Below are 26165 nucleotides of genomic sequence, written 5' to 3'. Positions count from 1 at the left end.
CCGATCCTCTGTCAACAGCTCGACAGAGTCGACAAGGTTCATCTACAAAATTCAAAATATTTTCAAATGACTCCAAACACCCCGATGATGGCCGTGTTGAATGCAGATCTCAACCGGAGGGGTTCCCAAATATTTTCAAATATCTCCCAAAAGTCCACACAAAATCCAAAGCTCCACCCAAATACTCACAAAAATCCCAAAATTCCAAAAATATTTAAAATGAAATAAATCCATCAAAAAACTTAAAGCAAAATCCATCCGCCCTCCGCAACAGTTTGTCGAGGCGGACAAATTTAAATAAACTCTAGCTCACAAAGAGCTAATGCCTAGTCGAAAATATCACTAGGATCCATTCTCAAATAATCTCTTGCTAGTAAGGACGTGGTACGTGTCCTCTAACCGGCAGTTTCGCCGCCAAATGGCACTGCAGGTAAACGGTTGACCCGGGGCCCTCTGAACCGAGTGGTTTTGCCGCCAAATGGCACCACAGATAGCGGTTATGGCCAGAGCCAATACGCTCCTTAATGGCGTTAAATCCTTGAGATATGAATCAATAGGATATGATCGATAGGGCACAAAGCCCTCTGTTAGCTAAGGTGGATTCAAATTTGTCCCCTTAGGCAAATACCCACCCCGGTCTACAAGGTTCCCTTGGACGAAGCAACCCATGGCTGTCGACAAGGATCCTTCTGTCAGGTTGGGTCGACTACCTCCTCTGACTAAGTAGACCAGGGACCATGATGGCCCGGGACGACGGAACCATGGGATCTTGATCGGGCCCATCATCCATTCCCCCACCATCCGCTTTAAGTGAAAGATGGTGAAATTTCTATTTTAAATATTAAATCTTTTCAAATATCCAAACTCTCCAAATTCCCAAATCCAAATCCAGTTCTCAAATTTCCATACCTATGCTGCTACTATATGCCAGATAACACGTATTCTATACGTATCTGATTGACGACTAGCCTTAATCGAAAGTTCTCTCTCGTGATCGGGAGGGGTAATTAACTATAGGGGCTTGCGCCTATAGGAAACCAGAACTCAGATCATAAAGTCCTCACAAAATGAGGGCGAAATCTCTGGGTAGTGTCTTATCTACAAACACATCTGCGTTCCAAAATTTACCTCGGAACTTATCAGTTAAAACTCCCTCGCCGAATAAGAAAAGCGAGTGGAGGCCGGGGCCGAATTTTCGGAGCCCACATGTTCTCTATCCCTCCAACCTAAATTGGAGGAATGAATCCCTCTTCTTTGGACACCGAATGTTCAATGAATCCTCTTGGGGTTATGACTTCCAAGTCACATCCCCTCTCCTTTTCTCCTCCAACCCCAAAATTGGAGGAATGAAACTTTTTCTTTGGACACCACATGTCCAAAGGAATTCCTCCAATTTGCAATCCCTAGGTTGCGTTTTGGACCATTTCCCTTGCTACAAATCTAAATTGTAGGAAACCACCAAAATTCTCTTCATTTCTCTTAACCCAAATTAAGGAAATGAAACTCCACCTCCTTAGAAACAAAAATTCAAGGAGGCACCCTCTCTTCTCCACAAACCCAAAATTGTAGAGAAATTCAATCTTCTTACAACTCGAAAGTTGTATAAAACTTCCTTGTATTCAATCCACGTTGGATTGTTTAATCTTATTTCATTTATCTTACTTGTTGAAACAAAAACAACAAGTAACTTCACCCCAAGCTTAGGATTCAAGTCCTATTTCTCTTTGCTCTTCCAAACTCAAGTTGGAAGGGTGCAACTCTCTCTTTGGACACCAAAGTGTCCAAAGACCTTTATGAATTTACAACCCAAAAGTTGCATTTTCCCCCAATCCTCCTCCAACTCCAAAGTTGTAGGAGATTTCTCTTCTCTTTAGCTCCAAAAGCTAGAGAGAACTCTCCAACTTTTTGCTCAAAAGCTAAATGTTAGATTCCTACCTCCTTTTCTTAGCTCCAAAAGCTAAGGAGAATTTCTCTCAACAAGTGACCCAAAAGACACATGTTGAACACTTCTTCCTTAGACCCAATCTCTAGGAAGACCCTTAGTGTGACATACCACACAAGCCACACACACTTAGGTGCACAACCCCTTAGGCATGCTAGGATTAGGATTTTTCTTTGTGTGCGCATGTGTTTGATGTTGTGGAGTGATTGCCCTTGGATTGTCTGCATGTGGGCACTTGCCCTTAAGTGGTTAGTATAGAAAAGTACATGCTTTTCTGTGCAGGTGGCCATGTCCAAGAGGGGGTAAATTAAATCATGATTATCATAATGTTGTTTGCTTGCAGGCGCTGCTTAAAACTCCCCAAGAGACATGGCCAATAGGATAGAAGCAGGGGCCTAGCACTTAGCACTCTAAGTGCTAGGCCAATTTTGGGAATATAATATGATTATCATATAAATTGCTGCTTAACTCTGTCTTGCAGGTTTTGAGTCTTTTCTATTTCTATATCATGTATTTGATTAGAAGTAGGATGTTAACTTGTGGGGGTTTGGAGCAAAAGAAGGGAGCGAAATGGAAAAGATGTACATTCTGGGAGATGAAGCCCAAAAAACTTTGTAAAGCTTGAAGACCCCACAAGTAGAGTCTATAATTAATTTTACTGGGTTATATAATGGCAGGCAACTCAGCTGCCAAACATACTTGTAATAACTTGGACTCTATCTACTTTTATTGCACTTTATTTATATATAAAAGCATGCGTTGTTTGTTTACTAGGTGTGCAATAGAACAGCATGTCTTTCCTAGGTTTCTTCTTTTTTTTTCTGTGGGCGTGCCCTGGACTCTGCTACGTTAGGCTCTTAGGATAAAAAAATAAGTTTTCTACTTCTTAAAATGTAAGCAAACTAAAAAAAATGAAATTAAGCTCCATGATTTTCTAATAAAAGAAAATTTGCATGGCTCTCTTTCAAAGGGCCAAATTTTCCAAAAACTTAAAATAATCATGCATAGCCAAAGTGTGTCACATGTAGAATGCCTCCACTTAAGGATAGATAACAAAAAAATCTTTCTTTTTGTGAGTTAGCATTTGCATACCAAACATAATTAAGCATCTTGGCCTCAAAGCCAAGCTATAAGTGCTACATTCTAAATAAAAATAACCTCCCCACTGTACATTTGCATTGAGACCGGATGACATGGTTTTAAAAGCGATTAGGAGGGTTTAGCTGGTAGTCTCTTCCAGGCGGGACAATAAATCCAGAGGTCGGGCAGGCTATACCTTGTAAGGTGTAGTTTGTAAGCCCCTTTGCACTCGTTAGATTTAGGTTCGAGGCACTACCTATCGGTAGTCGTCACCTTAGTCTTAGGGTCCGAGGCATGAGTTGATTCCAAATCACCCTATAAGCCCTCATCTTTCGGGCAATTCTTACAACATATGTTGAAGGAATGTAAGCCCCAACTTTCTAATAAAAATGTCAACTTAAACCAAAATTAGATTGCTAAAATGTAAAGCCCAATATAGGATAGTTTGAGCACCTCTGAGTGTCCATCAGAATCAAGTGCTCCTATTTCACCTTCCCTTGGACTTCACTCAAAAAATCTGATTCTAAGTTGATCAATTCCTCCTTGAAATTCCTAAAGGACCAAACCCTTTAATTAAGACTTTCATGGACTTTCAAAAATCAAAATTTTAGCCAACATTTAAATTACTTCCAAAAGAAAACAAGAAAGCAAAACCACTAGTTTAATCAAAAGTCTTCCCAAGCCAAAACTTGGGATGTAATTAATCATAGGGGCTCTATTGGACGTCTGTACCCCAGAAATAAATAAACCCCATTCGACCAAACATCGAGTGGGGGAATCCCTGTTAATAATTGTAAATTTTATTATTGAGTCCATAAAGAAATGGTATTTTTACTCTTCGGGGTAATATATCATATTCTTATGCCGTACTCGATTATAAAATATGTAATCCGTTTGAGGATACAAAAATTCTCCAACACCAATCTAACTCCATAAAAAAAAATAGTCATGTCCATGTCAAGTACCTTATGCTTTCAATCAAGAATTATAAAATGTTTGATACATTATGCATATAATAAATACCCAAAGTTTTGTCAAATGTAAGCATGAGTAGTTCCCAAAATCATTCCCTATTTTATTTGTCATATGGAAAACACCAACTTCAATTTTATTTAATTTTAGTTTAATTTAGAGCATTGTGAACTGGATAAGTGTATTTAAAAGATATATACATATATGTGCATAAATCTCTTGAATAGATATAATTAAGATTCAATTAATATAAATTTTAATTTAAGTTTAATGTACTGTTTATGTCATTTGCTATTTCCACTTAGCATGGCATGCAATTGCTGATCACTCATATACTCCATCCAACGGATAGCATTGATGTATATTAGCTTAGTTGAATTAATTATATAGTATTATAATAAAACGTGGAATCTTAATGGAATGGTTTATATTATTATATTAGTAAACAAAAGTGAATTAGTGAAAATACTCAACTGTAGCCATTCTTTCATTTAATTCCCTCCCCATTCATGTGAGAAGCTGTGCAGACCGTGGGAGAGCTGGGAGCTGAAGGAGGCAGGCTGTGTGTGGGACCTGCAGGTTTGGCAGCTGATTTCTCATGTAATGAAATTGAGGCAGGAGGTTTAAGATTTCAAAAATCTAGTGGAATCAATAGCTGAGTTTTTGAGATAGCAATTTTTGCAATCATTGTGCTGAATTAAAATTTTGGAATTTCTGAAATAATAATAGCTGTAAGTGGTGGTTGTTGAATTCAGGAAATATGAAGGTAATGGACTGCTGTAGAGGTTGCTGAAATCAGAAAAAGGTGTTGTTGCAGTGTTGCTGAAATTTGGTAGGATGTTATTATGTTTGTTGAAAAATGTTGCAAGAAGTTAATAGTTGATTTCTGAATCAACAAATTAAGCAATGATTATTCCTCCTAATAGAAATCAATTTGTTGAATTCAGGAGGGGAAAATAGAAAAGAAAGGAAGGGAAGTAGTGAAAGAAGTTTAAGAGAAAAAAGAATTTTGAGTTGAGAGTATAATTGAGGTAATTTGCAAGATATTCATATTGTTTATTTTATTTATTTATAAGTATGTGTAAATGAAGAAATGTGTGTTTTAGGTGGTGTACAAAAAGCAAAGAAGGCTCGATATTGTAGGATAATCAATTCCTAGCGAGGTGAGATACTCAAACGATGCCGTAGGAAATAGTAATCTGATTGCAATAACACATTTGATAAGTGTATGATAGCATTACATTTGCATTTCTTCACGCATATAGTTACTGCTTTACTAAATGTTTATGACAACAACACTTATTTTAAGTATTATTAAATGTGAAATGTATTAGAAAGGAGGTGAGTCATATATGGGGATAGACCCGTACAAGTAATGACGAAATACCTGACGAGGTAAGCCTACACCTTTGAAATTCTAAAAGTTGAGAATTCGTACCCAACCTTGAATGAGAGAACAACTTCAATTCTAAAAGTTTAGAATTTGAAACAAACCTTGAATTTGAAAGTTGAAAGGGTGCAAAAGTTTATAGCCGTCATATGACTTATTTAAAAGTATTGAACAATATATAAGATAAAAAGTAATGTTATGCATTTTTTAAGATAAGTATGAAATTCAAATGTATTCTAAATTAATTATTAATAATAATATTATTATTTCTTATATATTATTTGTGTATTTTATTAAGCTTTAGCTTATTAACAGTGATTGTACTGAGGAAAGAGGAAGGAGCCTGCAGTGCATTATATAAGAGGTGATTGTCCTTTTTGATATACATATATTTTGGATGTACATAGAGGTTCAAGTAGAGGTTGTACAGAGACTTTTGGGATATATAAATAAATTTTAAAATTTTTTAATAAAACTTTGTGTTTTTTTTGAGATGTGCATTGTATTTGAAGTTTAATTGAGGTATATTACATGCTTCCTATTGTTAAGTATAAAACTTGATTTGTTAGGAGAGTTTAAATAGATTACTTTTAGTCTTTTACTCATCTGATTCTAATAGAAGTAGTTTAGAATGGGTGTTAATAAGAAGAGGTCTGTTTAGATTTTCCTTCTTTTTATTCTCTAGGTTGACTACAAGGGGGGTTAAATGAGATGTAACAACGCATTCATCATATTAATAACATAATCCCTATAAGAACTGGTTCGGCCGATTCAGTTAAAACGGTCGTAGCTTAAATCGGGAGAAGCCACATTCATAAGAGTGGTAACCGAGCGGGCCAAACATATCTAGTACAAATGTGGGAGCAGATGGTGGAGCTGAACGTTGCAAATGAGCGAGGTAATGTCCTTAGAAATGAAAAGTAACAACTCATATGTGATATCTTTGTTTTACTTCATCTAGTTCAACAAATAAGCGAGAGAACTGATGTTAACCTCTGTGTAAACCACACAAAAGAGGAAAGAAATCATGAGTCCCGCATACATACCTCGTATTCGTCGAGAAGCTCAAATCTCCGCGAATCCTGCAAGATATCCCGTGTGCCTGACACTGTTCAGCGCCGATGCCGCTGGAGTCGCGTCTCTTCCCAGGAAAACTGCTCAAATCACGCTCAAGCTAAATGCTTTTCCCGTCGTTAAATAACCGATCCAAACGAGGCATTCGTCTGTTGCTCTCTCCCACGATGCTCCTGCACTCATCTCCTCCAACCAAACTTCTGTTCGGAACTCCTTCCGATCCCAAGCAGCCGCCGAGCTCCCACCTCATCTCCCTCTCATATCCCGAACTATAATCCAGCAAGCCTCCGTCGATCTCCCTCCATCCCGATCCTCTCGATTCCTTCGGTTAGAGAGAGAGAGAGAGAGAGAGAGAGAGAGAGAGAGATTAATAATTAACCATAAATTATTAAAATTAATTATAATTAGCTATTTTAATTTAAATTAATTATTATTAGTTATAATTAGATATGATTAATTGTTGTAATTATTATTAATTATTTTTAGATTATAATTAATTATCACTAATTATAATTAAACATAATTAATTTATAATTAATTATTTGTTAAATATATTTAATTAAATGTAAATTTTAACATATAATTAATTATAAATAATTTATAATTAATTAGGAATTAAAAACCTCTTTCTCCCTCAATCTGCGCCGACAGCTGCCAAGGTATAACTCCTAAACCCTAAAACTCCGAGAACCCGATTTCAACGCATGCGTCGAGACAAAACGACCACTTATACACGCTTTTCTTAGCGTGGTGGGAGGACGTGCGTCCCGATGCTTGCGACGAAGAGGGTAATCACCTAAAATCCCTTCTTCGAAGTTTGTAGCGCACCGAAAAATCGTCTATACACGCTTTTCTTAGCTTGGTGGGATAAGAATCCGGTGCGATACGTACGATGAAGCGGGGATGCCCATAAGTACCTGCTTGCGGGGAAATAATTGCTTTTTTTGCAAAATTTATCAAATAGCTATAAACGTTTTTCTTAGCGTGGTGGGGGATCAAAAAATACACGGCCGTGGTGTCCTCGTCCGAGGACACCTTCCATACACGCTTTTCTTAACATGGTGGGAAAGACCCAGTTTTCTGTAGTTTTCCTCTAAACGGGGGAGACGCTGGAAGGCTGTCAAAATTTGGGGTGAACATAATGCTACACTTGGACTTGATTGCACTCGAAGGACAACCGAACTTGGACTCAAACTTGTGAACCTTTTAACTTGAGAGGACAATGGACTTAAATAAATTTGAATCCAAATAAAAAATGTGCAAATGATGGACTTGTGTAAGACTTGAGTCGGACTCAAGCTGAACTGAAGTCGAATTGAACTGAACAAGGATATGACTTGGACATTTAAATTCAAGGAAAGCCTTGAGTTGGACTATAGTAGACATTGAACTCAAACTTGAGCCTCAACGAACCAAGTCTTGAATATAAAATCAAACTTAAATCAAGCTTGAGTAGATGATGTGAACTAGACTCTTGATTAAAAGATACATTATCAAGATGCAAACATCAAATGAGAGCTTTAATTTCTCAAATACATTCAAGTAAACATTGAGTTGTAAACATATATTCATGGTAGACAAGGAAGCTACTACATCCATATCACCAACAAGTCACCATCTCCAAGAAGAAACATCAAAGGAAAAAGATCAAATGCAAGTAAACAGTAATTTGTAGTGGACAATAATGTTGCTAATATAACTTGCTCACAAGCACTGATAAAGGATGTAGCTCGACATATGACACACTATTATGTGGGATGTGTAAATTCTACAAATCTTGGCAAATAGTGATGATGAAAAATGAACTGCAAATGCAATACCCTACAAGCAAGTGCCAGTTACCTTAGGGATGCATGTGATAGTCCCCACAAGTACTGAAAGACGTACATAGTGAATGCAGCAACATATCTACTACCTACAATAGTGCAATGTCTAGTAAACAAAATATTACGATCTCTTTCAAGTTTTGAAGATTGAGGTGCTATAAGTATAGTAAATTTCTAGCTCATACGCACGAAGTAGTTAGTGGGTATAACTCAGTCAGCTATCGACATTAAAATTCAAGCACACAAATCGACCTTCATGCAATCAAGAACGAAAGATCTGCAATACATACAAACTCTCTACGAAGATAGATGTATGTGACACATGCTACTGATGGGTAGATGCAAAAAGACTTCAGTAAATGTAGTATACTGTAGTCAACCTCAGTCTGCAAATGAATACATCTACCTGTAGCAGTAGTGGACATGTTACAAGGGTCAAACCATAATGAAATGTACAAAGAATGCAACGAATGCAAGTCTGCACGAGGGTCTGAGAAGGCAGGAGATTAGTTAGTGCACTACAATCTACCTGTGCAAATCATGCAAATAGTGCACGACAGTCTATCTGTACGAAGCAGCAAACAACTCAATTCAAAAGCTACTATGCCACGCCACTGGATCCGCAACTTCTATGCAAGCGGACAGAAGGTGTCTACAAATACTATCATTGTACCCTCACATATGCACCGTAGTTTGTATACACATAGGTACACTAAAAGGGGTTAAAGCAATTATAAAACCTGCAAGGGCCCCAACGAACGTATTATTGGTACACATGTGACGTCTAGGGATGCTACGCGGGTCGACAAGTGAATTCAAGTTCGAACCCGATCTTTCTATACGGATCAATAGGAGTCCATAAGGTTCGAACCAACAAACAAGTATACATTCGCGACGCCTGGTATATTTGTTTTACTATATTCATATTAGGCCGTCAAGGCCTATAACAATGAGAATTCACTAAAGAATGCTCAAAACCTACGAAACCCGATCCCCTATTAGCAAGTCTATAAGGTTGACAAGGTTTAAGACATAAATATTCTCAAATGATCCCAAACACCCCGATGATGGCCGTGTTGAATGTTTATCTCAACCGTAGGGGTTCACAAATACTTTCAAATGCTTCCCAAAAGTCTATTCCAAACATCCAAAAATCAAAAAATCCCAAAATCCTCAAAATCCAAAAATATTTAACATTGAAATAAAATCTATCAACACTTAAAGCAAAAATCCATCCACCCTCCGCAATAATTTGCCGAGGTGGATAAATCTGAAAATTACTTAAGCTCACAAAGAGCTAATGCCTAGTCGAAAATATCACTAGGATCCATTCTCAAATAATCTCCTGCCAGTAAGGACGTGGTACGTGTCTTTTAACCGACGATTTTGTCGCTAAATGGCACCGCAGGATAAACAGTTATGACCCGAGGCCCTCTGAACCGAGTGATTTTGCCGCCAAATGGCATTAAGAAATACCGGTTATGGCCAGAGCGAATACGCTCCTTAGTGACATCAAATCCTTGAGATATGAATCAGTAGGGTATAATTGATAGGGCACAAAGCCCTCTGTTAGCTAAGGTGGATTCAAATTTGTCACCTTAGGCAAATATTCACCCCAGGTCTACATGGTACCCTTGGACGAAGCAACCCATGGCTTCCGACAATGATCCTTCTGCAGGTTGGGTCGACTACCTCCTCTGACTAAGTAGACCATGAACCACGATGGCCCGGGATGACGGAACCATTGGATCTTGATCGGGTCCATCATCCATTCCCCAACCATCCGCTTTAAGTGCAAGATGGTGCAATTTCTAATTTTAAATATCAAACCCTTTCAAAATTTTCAAATCCAATCCTATGCTGCTACTATATGCAAGATAACGTGTATCTCTACGTATCTAATCGACGAGTAGCCTTAATCGAAAGTTCTCTCTCGTGATCTGGAGGGGTAATTAACTATAGGGGCTTGCGCCTATAGGAAACAAGAACTCAGATCATAAAGTCACAAAATGAGGGCGAAATCTTTGGGTAGTGTCTTATCTACAAACCCATCTGCCTTCCAAAATTTACCCCGGAACTTGTTCCGTTAAAACTCCCCCTCGTCTAAACAAAAAGCACAATCAACGCGGCGTCGAGGCCGATGCCGAATTTTCGGAGCCCACAACTGAGAAGGCAACAATTAAGAGGAAGGTGAAAGAAAATAGAGAGAAAGAGAGGGAAAAGGGAGGAAGAGGAAGATGTGGCAAGTTAGGGTTCAGGATTGATCATTGATGCATGCAAATTTCAATTTATTTTAGTTTTTTTTATTGTAATTTGAATGCTATAATTTTTTTTAATTTTTTTATACTACCCTTTGATGGAAAACATCCAATGATCATGAGTAGGTAGTGCTTGGGCTTGGCAAACTTTTGGTGTGCTAGCTATTTTGGTTCCTTGGTTCTTGGGCTGCTGGTTGCTCTCGGGTTGGGCTTGGCTACTCGGTTTGGCTGTGTTTTTTTTAAGATACTATGTGTCAGCTTATTAATGTTTGAGCTCTTGTTTTTCAGCTCATTATGATGGGAAGTTCTCCTCCTTTTTAGCTCATTATGTGCAGCGTATCTTGCCCTTTCCCCTTCTCTATGGCCCTTCAGTTTTCCCTGCCTGGCTGCTTGTTCCGGTTGCCCTGGCAGCCTGTCCCGGTTCCCCTGGCCATCTGTTTTTTCCTTCTTGGCTGCTTTTTCAGTTTTCTATGTGGTTGTTCGGGTGTTGTTTCTAGACTGAATGTTGGCCTTCCATTTCCCTTTACCTGATTGGTTCGGTTGGAGGTGGTTTGGCTGTTTGGCTGCCCCTTTTCTCCTATAAATTTGAGGTGTTTTGAAGCATAAAAGGTTGATTATTTGAGCAAAGTCTCTTAAAAAACATGAGGGTTTCTTCTTTGGAAAAGCTTAAGAGCTTGTTCCATTTCTCTCTTCCTCCCTACTATTTCGTCTTGAACTTCTAACCTCTTTCTTCTCTCCTCAAGTTTCACTCCACTTGTACCTTTCTTCTTGAGCTATTTGAGGTGTTGGTTAACTGATTTGGTTGCATTTGTCGGAGGAGTTTTGGTGGATGTTGGACCTTGTAGCTGTGGTGGACCCTTGGTTTGCGAGCCCTTAAGCATTTCTTTTATATTGTCTACTTTTTCATTGCATGTAAGGAAACCGCTTGCTGGTTGTTTTGATGGTAGTTGTTTTTATTTTTAATTTTTTTTTTCGTTTGTTTGGTTTTCGTTTGTTTTGATGTTTGTTTTGATGCTAGCATTCTAGATTATAAAATGAGTTATGTTCTATTAGTCCTGGTGTTATTCTCTCTTGGCTCTTTCTAATCTAGTTGCTCGCATCAAGTTTGGTTTCAGAGCCTAGGTTAGCAAATCCTAGGTTGGTGTGTGAGTCTTTTCTTAAAATCACAAATAGCTAATCAAAATAATTAAGGAGATTGACAACAGATGATGCAACAATTAGCAGATTTGCAACACCAAATAAACAACATGGTTAATACTCTTGCAAATTTGAATGTCAACAATCATAACGTTTAAACTTTTGAAAGTGAGGAGGAAGTCCCTAGAAATCAAAATAGGCGTCAAAGAAATTGAGATTATGGGATTAAAATCGATGTCCATAACTTTGAAGGAAAACTACAACCCGATCAATTCATCAAATGGGTAGAAAAGATGGATTAGTTTTTTGAATGGAAAGAAATACTTGATAATAGGAAGGTTAAATTTGTTAGCTTAAAACTCACAGGTCATATGCATTAACATGGTGGAAAAACCTTCAAAACAATAGATTAAGATGAGTGGAAGAAAAAAATACAAAAATGGAAAAAAATGAAAAAGAAAATGAGAGGAAAATTTTTGCCTTTAGACCATGCTCTAATTATATTTCAAGAATTTAACAACCTTTGTCAAAGAAATCAAACAGTTATTGAATACACTGAAATTTCTTATAAACTCCAATCTCGAAACGACTTAGATGAATCCGAGGAAAGAACTGTCACTAGGTACATCAACTATTTAAAATGAATAATTCAAGATCAACTAAATTTGCACCATGTAATTAAACTCGATGAGACTTATCGAATGACACTGAAAATTGAAAAGCAACATCAACGGTTTCATAACAGAGTAACTGAAACTTATAAGCGAATGACCAACTGGAGGAATTAAAGCTCAATCTTCACAAACTTATGTAGGCACAACTGGTGTGCAAAATAAAACATTTGAAACTCAAACTTTGGATAAGGGTAAGGGATTAATGGGTCCTAAACCTACTGAACAACCCAAATTGATTGGACCCTGTTACAAATGCGGGCTATATGGGCATTTTTCAGCTACTTGTAAAAAAAACCCTTCAAAAATTAATTACATTGGAAATGATGAAGAAATAGAAGAAGAAGAAGAAATTGAACCTGAACCTGAAAATGAAGTCGAGTTGGAAAAGGTTGATGTAGAGGGCGATGAAGGTGCATAACATTTAGTAATCTGATAAGTCATAACTGCTAAAATGGAAAATGGGGATAAGTGGCTTAGAAGAAACATTTTTCGAACCACATGCACTGTTGAGGGAAAACTTTGCACTCTAATAATCGATAGTGAGAGTTAAGATAACTTTGTCTCACAACTGATGGTAGATAAGCTTAAACTAAAATCTAAACCACTTGACAAACCATACAAAATCTCTTAGTTCAAAGAAGGGGATGATGTTCCTATAACAAAGCAATGTATTGTTAATCTCACAATTGGGAGTTCTTATAAAGATCATGTTATTTGTGATATTATGCATCTTGAAGTCTGTGACATCTTATTAGATCGTCCTTGGAAATTCGATCACAAATAATTCATAACGGTGAAAAGAATACCTTCACTTTAATTCAAAATAATAAGGAATTCACTCTTTTTCCTCAAAAACATATTCCTGACCCACCTGCCAAAAATAACAAAACTGCAAAAACAACCACTCATGAACTGCTTCTTAACACTAATGAATTAAAACAATCTGAGGTAGCATATTTGGTGCTAGGAAAAGAATTTGACCCAACCTCTCAAATTCCTAAACAAATGCAACCTTTAATCGATGAATTTTCTGACATAACACCTGAAGAGTTGCCAAAAGGTTTGCCTCCAATGAGAGACATTCAACATCACATTGATTTAATCCCTGGAGCCACATTGCCTAATCTTCCCCATTATAGAATGAGTCTAACTAAACATGAAGAACTTTATAAGTGTTTGAACTTGTTAGAAAATGGTTTAATTAAGGAAAGCCTAAGTCCATGTGCTGTGCCTGCTTTACTTACTCTTAAAAAAGATGGAACCTGGAGGATGTATGTGGATAGTAGAGCTATAAATAAAATAACCATCAAATATAGGTTTCCAATTCCTAGTTTGAATGACATGTTAGATATGTTAAGTGGTGTTAAAATCTTTTCTAAAATTGAATTAAAAAGTGGGTATCATCAGATTAGGATTAGACTGGGAGATGAGTGTAAAATTGCTTTTAAAACCAAAGAATGATTGTTTGAATGACTTGTGATGCCTTTTGAGTTATCTAATGTTCCTAGTACATTTATGAGAATGATGAATCATGTTTTAAGACATTTCTTGGGAAAGTTTGTTGTGGTGTATTTCGATGATATTCTGATTTACAATATTAACCCCTGTGAACATCTTAATTATGTGAAATAATGTAAAATCTGTCAGGCTTTCAAAGGAACATTTCAAAACACTGGTTTGTATACTCCCTTCCCAATTCCAAATAAACCGTGGGAAGATATTTCAATGAATTTTGTGTTAGGGCTGCCTGCTACTGTATGAAAATATGATTCTGTCTTTGTTGTTGTGGACCGATTTAGCAAAATTACATACTTTATTCCATGTAAAAAAACATCTGATGCTTTATATGTTGCTGACTTGTTTTTTAAAGAACTTATTCGTCTCTATGGTATACCCCGAACTTTTACTTCTGATAGGGATATTAGAGTTTTGAGTCACTTTTGGAGAACACTCTGGGCTAAGTTAGGAACTACTCTTCAATTTAATAGTGCTTATCATCCACAGCCGATGGACAAATTAAAGTTGTCAATCGAAGCTTAGAAAATTTACTGAGATGTCTTGCTGGTGAGAAACCTTCCCAATGAGATTTGATATTGCCCCAAGCAGAATTTGCATATAATAATTCTATTAATCGCTCTACTGGTAAAACTCTCTTTAAAATTATTTATAGTCAGCCTATACCTCACATTTTGGATAGAAATTGTTTGCCTTTACCTTACAAAGTTAGTGCTGAAGTCACAAACTTTTGATCATATCAAATCTGTCCAACAGCAAGTCCTTGAAAAACTCCGTATGGCTAATGTTAAATACAAATCTGCTGCTAACAAACATCAGAGAGAAGTTTATTTTAAAGAGGGTGATTTGGTTATGGTTTACTTTCGTCGTCAACGTTTTCTTGTTGGTACTTTTGGCAAATTAAGCAGGAAGAAATTTAGGCCTTTTCGTATTCTACGAAAATTGGGTACGAATGCCTATCTCCTGGATCTTCCTATTAATGTTGGGACATCTCTTGTATTTAATGTTTCTATCCTTTCTTTATATGAAGGAAATTCTGATGATTTTGTGGAGGTTGAGACTTTACCAATTTCCACTTTAGTTTTGAACAGAGATGATCAAATTGAAGATATTATTAATATCAAAATTATTAGGACTAGACATGACGAGTACAAAATGTTCTTGGTTAAATGGAGCAATCATCCATTGACTGACTGTACATTGATGGATGCAGTTGAGCTTAAAAATCGTCATCCGGATCTCTTTCTAAAAGTTGTTGAAGCCTTCTCATCAGGAGATGAGATTCTCCCACTAGGGGGGAATTGATGCATGCAAATTTCAGTTTATTTTAGTTTTTTTTATTGTAATTTGAAGGCTATAATTTTTTTGATTTTTTTATACTACCCTATGATGGAAAACATCCAATGATCATGAGTAGGTAGGTAGTGCTTGGGCTTGGCAAACTTTGGGTGTGCTAGCTATTTGGGTTCCTTGGTTCTTGGGCTGCTTGTTTCTCTCGGGTTGGGCTTGGCTACTCGGGTTTTGGCTGTGTTTTTTTTTGAGCTGCTATGTGTCAGCTCATTAATGTTTGAGCTGCTATTTTTCATCTCATTCTGATAGGAAGTTCTCCTCCTTTTTAGCTCATTATGTGGAGTGTCTCTTGCCATTTCCCCTTCTCTGTGGCCCTTTGGTTTTCCCTGCCTAGTTGCCTATTTCGGTTCCCCTTGCTGTTGTCCCGGTTCCCCTGGCTGCCTGTCCCGGTTCCTCTGGCCGTCCGTTTTTTGGTTTTTTGTGTGGCTGTTCGGGTGCTGTTTCTGGACTGAATGTTGGCCTTCCATTTCCCCTTACCTGATTGGTTCGATTGGAGTTGGTTTGGCTGTTTGGCTGCCCCTTTTCTCCTATAAATTTGATGTGTTTTGAAGTATAAAAGATTGTTGATTGTTTGAACAAAGTTTCTTAAAAAACCTGAGGGTTTCTTCTTTGGAAATGCTTGAGAGCTTGTTCCATTTCTCTCTTCCTCCCTACTATTTCGTCTTGGGCTTTTAATCTCTTTCTTCTCTCCGCAAGTTCCATTCCACTTGTACCTTTCTTCTTGAGCTATTGGAGGTGTTGGTTGGCTGGTTTGGTAGCATTTGCCGGAGGAGTTTTGGTGGACGTTGGACCTTGTAGCTGTGGTGGGCCCTTGGTTTGCGAGCCCTTAATCACTTCTTTTATATTGCCTACTTTTTCGTTGCATGTGAGAAAACCGCTTGCCAATTGTTCTAAACGTAGTTGTTTTTTTTTTTAATTTTATTTCGTTTGTTTGGCTTTCATTTGTTTTGGTGTTTGTTTGGATGTTAGCATTCTAGATTATGAATTGAGTTATGTTCTACTAGTCCTGGTGTTCTCCTCTCTTGGCTCTTTCTAATCTAGTTGCCCGTATCAATCGGCAAGCAAGGGAGATTGAGAGAAAGAGAGAAGGAAGGAAACGAACTCGATGGGTAGGGCAAGCAAGAGTCTCTTGTAAGGGAAGAAGGTAAGAATTTTTTTTTAGTATTCATTAAGTTTAATTTATAAATTAAAAGAGTTTATTTAGAAAATATTTTTATAAAAGAAACACTAATTTTCTTAGAATATTTTAAGTTCAATTTATAGAGATAATTGTTGCTTTTTTTTAGGCATTTAGGTTATTAGAAAGAAAATAAATGTGTATATATTTAGAAAGAAAATAAAATTGATAAAGATTTATATTTTTTAGGTATATAGGTTATTAGAAAGAAAATGAATGTGTTTATATTTAGAAAGAAAATAAACTTAATATTTATAGAAAATTTTTATTTATAATTAATAAGTTAATTATTATGAATCTAATTAACAAGAATAGATAAGTTATGAGAAAATATATGTATTTTGAAAGGAAGAAATTTATATTTTTGTAATATTAAATTTAAAATATCTTAATATAAGAAATTTGTTTAGAAAATAATAATAATCAAATTTAAATTGAATATTTTAAAAGAAAATAATTAGAGAGAGTGATATTTTAAAAAATATGGATTTTAATTGAAAATACTATTTAGGAAAATTCATTATACAAATAAGGAATTGAATGATTAGTGATAAATTACATATTTATGATATAGAAAATATTAATTAAATAAAAATATAGAGTAGTAGAGGGAGAAAGTATGTGTGTAAATTTTAATATATGATATTTTAATTGTTATAAACATTTTAGAAATCAATTAAATGCAAGAGCAATTAGAGACTTTAATTAGCTACTTTGAGAAAGAGAGAGAGAACATTTATTTTAAAATTTAATAATCAAAGAAATCTTAATTAGTGAAATACTCTATGATTATTTTTAAGAATTAAAATATATTTAAAAAGTGTAGTTTTAAAATATTAAGTTAGAGAAATTAAGAGAAAATAATTAATTAAATTTAATGAATTGATTTTTTATGGGATTTAAATCCACCATCATTGAAATTAGTAGTAAAATTGAAGCAGATTATTTCCTAAGTTCGAGGTGAGTGCTCATGTCTTTTAATTACAGTAATGAAATTTGCTTCTACATGTGATGCATCAAATACTGTTATTATTTTATTGTTTATTATTAGTGTTATGTGAATTAATGCTATATGAATTTTCTTTACAAAAGATAATTTATCATGTTGAACTGGAAGACTTGAATTTAATATTATAGAGATATCATTCATCCTATGTCATGGTGTTCACCAAACGATAAAAAAGTCTCGACATCTTTGCTCGATAAACTTTAAGACTATGCTAAGCTTAGGTTCTAATTTCATGAAGTGCATGAACTCTTTCATTCACAAATGATTATTATGCTATTGAGTGAGATTGTTTTGGATGCTACTCAAAGTAATAACAGCTTAACCTCAAGTGATAATATTGCTTTAGCTCTATACACCAACGTGTAAATAGTGGCTGTTATTGGTGTATTATTGGTAGTTCAATACACTTTAAATGCTTCAATCATTTTGGCATATTATTCTCTTTTGTTCTTTGTGAAAAATTTCTTGAGTTGCTTTACTAACATGTTGAAGGCCTCGGCCAAGCTATTTTTCATTGGATTGTAAATTGATGAATACCATCATTTGATCTTATGTCGTTCGACAAACATGTATATTTTGATGCTTTTAAAAGCTGGATTATTAATCTGAGTTAATATGACGTGATACACAAATTCTGTGGACTATTTTATTGGTAGAGAGATTAATAACATGTTCAATGATTGCTTCTTTGAATCGATTCATTTCATCCCTTTTGGCAAAGGAGCCAATCACGACTAATGTGAAAAGTGTCCAATAGATGGTTGTTGATTGGTTGACCAAATTATGTCCATACTCCAAAGTTCAAGTGTTCATGATGTAATTGCAGGGTGCAAAGGATTTTGCTGTTGATGTATTATGTGACAATGGATATGATTAATGCTATCTTTCACCATCAAAGGCTAATTGTAGTACATTCTTTTGATTTTAATAACTATTTTGGGATCTGAATAGTGCACATCTTAAAGTCCCTCGTGAACTTGGATTGCAACCTCGTTAACTTCTTTGATCTCCAAACATCTAAGTCATATTTAATCAAAGGATCTATGGTAAAGAGTGTCGTTGACAAACATATACTCTTGTACCTCTTTCTATTCTGTATGGTTAAAAATTTATTTGTTAGAAATTTGCTTTCTTTGAAATAGTTGATAAAAAGTTGTCGTCAATCTTTTTTTTTCTTCTACCATAAAAACCTCTTATCGTGATTATGAAACCTTCTAGGAATAATGCTCTTTTTTGATAGTTTGAGGCTCATTTTAGTGGCTTTGGGAGATAGTTTATGAAGGAGTATGAGAAACAATTAGAGTTGTATCCCACTAGCTTGAATGTGATGATCCCTTGTGAGTTTATTGAATTGCTAGTTGTAGTACCCAATAAGTGTGGACTCCAATCAACGCATACTCATCTTTCATGCTCATCATTTCTTTGGCCAATTTGGCTAAGGAATTCGTCTTGTTATTCTAAGAATGGGAGACTCAGGTTAAAGTGAAGTTTTGAATTTGTTTCATGAGCTCAAGAATTTGTTTATGGTAATGGGCTAGCTCAAGCTAGTTTATCTAGAATATGTCCAATACATGATTTATGGTAAGCTAAAAATTGTTGAAGATTTGAATAGTTTGTATTCCCATTGAAATGACAGTTTTGAGATCTACCACTAAATTCATACTCGACTTTATTATTAGTTTGAGGTTTAATCAAGTTGAATAAATATCTCATTATACTTCTGTTTGACAGTATAAAGTTAAGACCAAAGCCAGCTAGTGCATTTGGAAGGGCAGGTTTGACCGATGATGCTCCATGAAAATATAATTCCTAGATTTGTAGCTTTTAATTTTCATGAATGAGTAAAATTTGCTCATCAAGTAAATCGTTACTAAAGGGAGAATTTGCGGAAATAAGATGTTCAACAAAAAAATTTTCTAAGATTTTTCCTTTTACGGCTTTGTGAGGAACATGTCCTTTAACTCTTCAATAGCCACTATAATGTAGTCAAACTTTGTATCCAATAAGCATAAAGTTTACTTGACTATGTTATCTCTCAAAGTCTTGACATTCCTCCTTAGTTGATAGAATATGGCTAAAACTCTTTTGAAATAGTTTGTTCCATTTCATATTTGGAATTAGATCAATAGTCGCATTTTATTTCAATGTTAATGATATTTAAATTTAGTTTTATGATTAATTTAATACTTTAACTATTTATTAAAGAGAAAGCTTTTTTCAATTAGATTATTTATATTAATTAACAATATATTGGATTAATAAAAATGGACTAATAAGTAAAAGCTTAAAATAGTCACCTGATTATTAATAAATAATCAATTTAGTCTCAGAGTTTCGCATTGTCCCAATTTAGTTCCCTAACTATTAAAAAGTGATCCAATTTAGTCATAAGGTATAAAATAAGAGTTAAAGTTCATTCTAAAGTTAAATATGAGAGTATTTTAGGCAGTACAACTGAATGTGAGATGACATTGCTTATGTTATTCTATTTTATTATTCAATAAATTATAATATATATAAATATCTGAATGAAAGTTAATCTATTAAATAATAAGGATGAATAATTAATAAAAAATATTTTGTAAACTAAACAAATAGTTCCTAACATTACAAATTATTTTTATCTTTTTGAAAAAATAATTCCTGAGAATAAAAAGATCAAAATTGTATGAATAGGGATATTAGGAAGATAAGCAAACCTAGCATTAATTGTGTCTCTATCTCCTTGTGGATGTCACACATTGCTAGTTGTCTCTATCTCTTGATGTCGAAGCACATCGTGGTTGCTCGCAGCAGCTTGTCGCTTTCCAATGTTTGTCTCTACGGAATTATACTGAATCGATAACCAGTCACCTTGCTCTTAGCGCGTCAAAGCTTGACGGATCGAAGCATTTCATCTCCCTTGCAGTAGCATAGCGTTCCATCTCCTGTGGAATCATATCGGTTCACGCTCGCAGTCTCTATATGTTATAGCATGTCGCATTGCTCGTAGCAATAGGTCTTCTCGCTGGCACAATTTTGTCTACAGTGGATTATAGTGGGAAGGCGAGGGATTGAGTGTTGAAATCCAACCGTTACTAGAGGAAAGGATCTGACGATCACAAAGAGCAATCCGTGGGAAGCACTCATGAATCACATTGAAACACCTTCCATAGATAGGCAACTGATTTAGGAAGAGTTATATTTCATTATTATGTAGTTATTTGTTTCCTTTTCTAATATCTTGTATATATCTATATATAGGGAAGAATTCATGCAATAAAGCTTAAGCTTTTCCCTCATAAATCTCTCGTTTTAACATTGAGTAATAAATTTTTTTTTTTCTAAAATACTCATAAAAAAGCGATGATTGCGGCTTTTTTCGTTAATTTAAATGATAAATTTAATCGAGGGACCAAATTGGACAATTTTTAATTGTTGAGGAACTAAAATAGGGCAATGTGAAACTCTGAGACTAAATTGACATTTATTAATAGGCGGGGGACTATTTTGATCTTTTATTTAATGACTAATATATAAATTACAAATTATGTTTGAGTCTCATTTTTTAAAATTGAATTTTCACCTTATGTTAGATTTTAAATATGAAAAACATTATTATTTTGGTCTATTAAATATTTAAGGTTTAATTTAAAATAAATTAAATACATTAATAATCAGAGAACAAAAGTGATTATCAAATTCATTATGTATATTAATTAACTAAGAAATAGTACTTGATATACAGATTACATTAGTTATTAAATAGGTTTTATAGATCTGATTGGACTACCTTTTCATGATAACTTTTAAATGAAGAATGCTTTCTTCCTCCATTAAAGGAATAATAAATCTTAAAAATCTTGGTGAGTGGTTAATTTTGAAATGGAGCCTCTCATTACTTGTGGATTTGAAATACTTCAAATGAGTTCTCTCTCTTTTTTGACTTAATATATAATATCTATACAAATAGATAGTGTTAGAATAGACATGAGGTGAATTAGACAGATATGATTTGACTCATCCTATCTATTTTTTACCTTTTGTTTCTCTTTCATCCTCTCAGTTATACTAAAATTATAAAAGAAATAAAATATGAAGAAAACCTATTATGAAATGGATTCTCATTCCATCTACTTTTTACTTGCGAGTTTCTCTCTTGTTTTTCCTATACTATGTAGCATAAAGATATGACACACTCTATACTCTCTCTCACACACACACGCACACAACTCCCTATTCTCAACTTTTCTCACTTTAAAAGTTTGGCTCATTTGCATACAGCTTTGTTGCAGAGATTCTTAAAAGTTTTTTTATGTAGTTTGTTACATTTTGATAAATAAAATGTTATTTGGTAGTATGTCTAAATTACTTTAGCTAAATTAATGGACCTGCAGGTGGAGATTAACATTCCTGAGCTTAACCCTGAAATGGTAAGGTTTTCACTCCTGTTTCTGCCACTAAATTCCCTAGAAAAGAAAAAAAAAGTCCTACTGAAAATTTTTATATATCACAGATCTCATAAAACCTTCCATATTCAGGATGTCTATCGGATTGGCACCCTAATGGAACTTGTACGAACTCTTGCCCTTTCATTCGCTGATGATGGAAAGCGTGTAAAGGTATGCCATTCTGTTTTAGAAATTTGGATAAGGGCATATTCTGTTGGTAATTCCGGGTTTACCATTTTTGTCACTTTTGCTAGGTCTGTGTTCAAGGATCTATGGGAGAAGGTGCGCTTGCTGGGATGCCCCTGCAGCTTGCTGGAAGCAGAAGAATTCTTGAATATATGGACTGGGGCGAGTATGGTGCTAAAGACACGTTTATTAAAATTGGTTCCATAGGTCTGCATCTAAGAAACTAAAGTGATGTTTGTGGTATTAGTTTCAGTTTTTTAATCATGCATATCAACATCCATCAAGTTATTTGGCGTTGTGAAAAAGCTATCTTTTAAGTAGCAATCTAGCCATTAGGAATGTCATCGTAACTCTTTAATGCTTCATTGAAGAACTTGATTTCTAATCTCTGTTGGGGGTGAGATGAGGAGAAACGCCACAATGACGAAACAAGCAATAAAGTAAAAGCAGCGAAAAAGTAAAGGACACCATGATTTACAAAGAAAAACCCAAAATAGGGAAAAACTATGGAGCCACACCACACCAAGAAATCAACTATGATAATCAGGAGAAATAAGTACAGATCTCTCTTCTCTCTCACTCTCTCCTTGCTTCTCTTCTCACATGCACCATTCTCAATATCTAACAACTCAAAATACAAGAGAAAATCAAGTAAAATAATCCCAAGCGACGTAACCCTTCAAAAAACGAGAGAAACCATTTAGTCCATCTCGTAGCATTGTGACACTCAAGCTTCTGTCTTGCACCATTGCGATGTCAAATCTAGGCTGTTGCGGTGCTCTACTTTATGTTGTTTGGTGCTGGGGCACTCGGAAACATAGCGACAGGGCGCTTGGGTATGCAGCACCGGGGTGCAGTACAAAATTTTTTTTTTTTGGAAGTTTTGCAATAAGGGCTTTGCACCGGAACTCAAGCAAGGGCTAAACCCCCCACACCCCCAACGAACACGATAAGCTTTGAGGTCCGAGTCAATATAATAACCAGATTGATCAACACAATTAGATTCCACACATAACAATCTCCCTTTAATCTTAACACAACAGCTCAATTGTTGTATGTTGACCTCGATAGCCGCTTAGAGGTCAAACCAATAAAATATGATGAAAGTAGCGAGCGAAAGATGTGACATCGAGAAGTTGTCCAAAACATTGTGATTAGAAAGTCAAAATCATGAAACAAATAGTTGAGGGGGCTTTTTTGGTACATGTGTCACGACCTGGCCCGGGGTCTCAAATTAATGAGGTGGGAATAGATGGTCTGACGGTAGATCTAATTTTTAATTCCCATAAAGCTATCACAATAATATTGAAAGAGCCACTAAACTGCTGATATAACTAAATTTAATTACCTTTCTTCTTGTGCCTTACTTGTACGGTAGACATTTCCGCATTATCTACTCATTGGATTACCTTAAACTTACCTGAAATAAAAGTTAGAGCAACATGAATAAGTCAAAGCTTAACGAATAACGCATGCCTCTAAAATATAGTAATTTAAGGTAGTTGAAGTAATATGCTAGATGTCACTTTCATTTAAACATATTATAAATTTAATTTTCTATAAACATATTATTAAAACATATGCATAAATCATAAATTCATATCATTTCATATTCAGTTTACATTCATCATATTAATATTTGTAACTTTCTCATTCCATATATTTTTCCATAACCTTTTTCATTTTAACGTGCACGGGTACAACATGCCCAGCTAGTACCATAAGGAGGTGAGCTCCATCATTTCAACATGAACATGTAATCATTCAATATATCAATCAAATCATATCCATATATAATAATACTATGTTCTATCTTATGTTTTATGCAGTAATATAGTGGATCACTTAATATGGGAGAGATGGAATATTAAATCATTTGAAATGCATTAAAGTGAATAAATTACAATAACAATTAAATGAAAATTTGATACGATACAATTACCATAACATAGAAACATGTTTACTCACCTTAAAATTGAAAAATTGATTTTCTTCACTTGTACTCTTTCCTTCGAGGTCACAAAAATTAACATCTATAAGAAATAATTTAATATTCATAAGCTAAAACTAATACTCAAATTTAATTATTCTTCTCCTATAAAATTACCATAAGCTCTCTTTCTTTCTCTCTCTCTCTCCCTAATTTTGTATAATATCACTAATCACTCAAAATTTATCTATTGCTAAAACTTAAATTTATTTAAAATAAACCTAATTTTCGGATTTAAATTACTTAGAAATTAGGAAAAAATAATTTTTGAGAAAACCCTAATCCATATCATTAAAAACCTTCTTTTTGTCCATTACATAGTACATGCATAAGAAATTCTCCCAAACACTTATTAATTAATGAAAATACAATTAATTTTCGGATTAATCTAAATTAAAATTACAAAAATGACATTTTGTGTAAAAATCCTAATTTTCACCTCTAAAATCCTTCCTAAGTCTATTTGGAACCATAACACTTACAGGTTTTCATGATTAGGGAAAAACCCTAATTTTTGAAACTTGAAATTTCTTATAAAAATTAATTTAACTTTCGTTAGAGGCTTTCTAATGTTATTAGGAACCACTTTTACGAAAACATTTTGAAAGAAACCCTAATTTTCAAAATCCAAAAATTTTGGAGAAAAAAAAATCTTATTTTCATGCTTAAAATCATCTCCTTAACCTTCCCTATCAATTTCCTAAAGAGATTTGAAGTTTCCATTACCCTAATTTTCCTTCTTGAAAGAAAGGGAACAATGGAAATTGCTCTTAGGAACTCACCTTACTCCTTTCCAACGTTCTCCCTTCGATCTCCTTCACGAATCGCCATCGGAGCCGCCCGGCCTTGAACCCATCGCCCCTCTCTACCTCCCTCTCCCTTTCATTCGGCCTCAAGAACGAATGGGGACCGAAATTTTTTCAGTCCCCTTAAGAGTGGATAGTTTAAGTCAAAAGTATAAAGTCTTATATGCCCTCAAGTTATAACAAGAGGTCATGAAGAAATAGAAGGGCATTTTAGTCTTATTTGAAAATTTTAAACATTTCTGTGATTTTTAATTTCAAATCTAAGCAAAATTTCATATAAGTGCTTTAACCGTTTCACTCGAAATTTTATATACAATTTTATAAAATTAATTTCGTCGAAATCCGACTACTTTGAAATATCACGTAAATTTCGTTGTGATGCATCGAGATGCCTGCAACGGTTACGATTGTCAATTTCGGGTTTTGCAACATGTACCAGCTTTTTTAAGCTATCAAAAGAGAGCTTATCATAGAAAAAAAGAAAAAAAAAAGTAAAATAAACCTAAACCTAACTTCCCCCTTCCCCCCCCCCCAAATTCTCTCAACCAACGCATCACTTATGCTTTCCCCTCCCTTGCACGCATATAACTTGGCCTTCAATGCCGCACCCTTGGGCTTAGTAGTAAACAACGCAACACCCCCTCAAAACGTAAAATAAATGTGAAGGGGATAATTTTTTTAATTTCAAAAAATTATCACCTTTAATTTTTTTTCCCTAATCTAAGCTATATGCCCAACTCCCTCCAGTTCGTAGTTCCTCGTCTCTTCCCGCATCTGTGATGCAATCAAAAATTTTGGGAGGGACCCAAATTTTTGATCACAAAAGAGATTACCTTTCTAAGAATAAAAGAAACTTACAAAACTTATAATAATTAGACAAATTAAACAAAACAAAACACAATTTTAATATTATAAAAATTATTACAACTTGGACACTTACAAACGACTCAAATGACTCTTACAAGACACCTAAAGTTGCTTTCTAAGAGAAGAAGGATACAATGGAATGATTACTATGGAGAGAAGAAAGAGATTAGAAGCCGAGACGAAGGTTGGAAAGAGCTCGCAAGATTTCCATAGGAGGAGGGGAAGAAGATTGGAAAGAGCCCGCAGGATTTCCAAAGTAAAAACCTCTCAGGTTTTTGTCCCAAAAATTACATCATATCACTCTCATAACACTCCTAAAACAGCCACAAACATTTTCTATTTATAGACCAAAGAAAAGAATACCAATAGCCACTAAAAGCATTAATTAAAGAAGATCAAAAGGCACTTAAATTTGTAGCAGGAATCTGCCCAAAATTCAGCAAAAGACTCTTAGAATTCTTTCCAAAACAGTCCCCAAAAAC

The 26165-nt window shown here is 34.9% G+C and overlaps 1 protein-coding gene across 1 annotated transcript in view; it reads left to right on the top strand.

Moving 5' to 3' along the window:
* The window catches only part of LOC110103085 (adenylate kinase 5, chloroplastic-like), a gene marked incomplete at its 5' end in the record, with an annotated part of 84966 nt that overhangs the window by 10232 nt on the left and 48569 nt on the right, over positions 1-26165 (top strand). Inside the window, 3 exons of the mRNA XM_020831644.2 lie at positions 21781-21816; positions 21925-22005; positions 22089-22227. Of these exons, the coding sequence (XP_020687303.2) occupies positions 21781-21816; positions 21925-22005; positions 22089-22227 (256 nt within the window). The remainder of the gene's footprint in view (positions 1-21780; positions 21817-21924; positions 22006-22088; positions 22228-26165) is intronic.

The sequence above is a fragment of the Dendrobium catenatum genome, unplaced genomic scaffold (genome assembly GCF_001605985.2).
Source record: "Dendrobium catenatum unplaced genomic scaffold, ASM160598v2 original_scaffold_235402, whole genome shotgun sequence".
In the NCBI taxonomy this organism is placed as follows: Eukaryota; Viridiplantae; Streptophyta; class Magnoliopsida; order Asparagales; family Orchidaceae; genus Dendrobium; species Dendrobium catenatum.
Note: the sequence above shows the minus strand (reverse complement) of the source record. Positions and strands in the feature narration are given on the sequence as shown.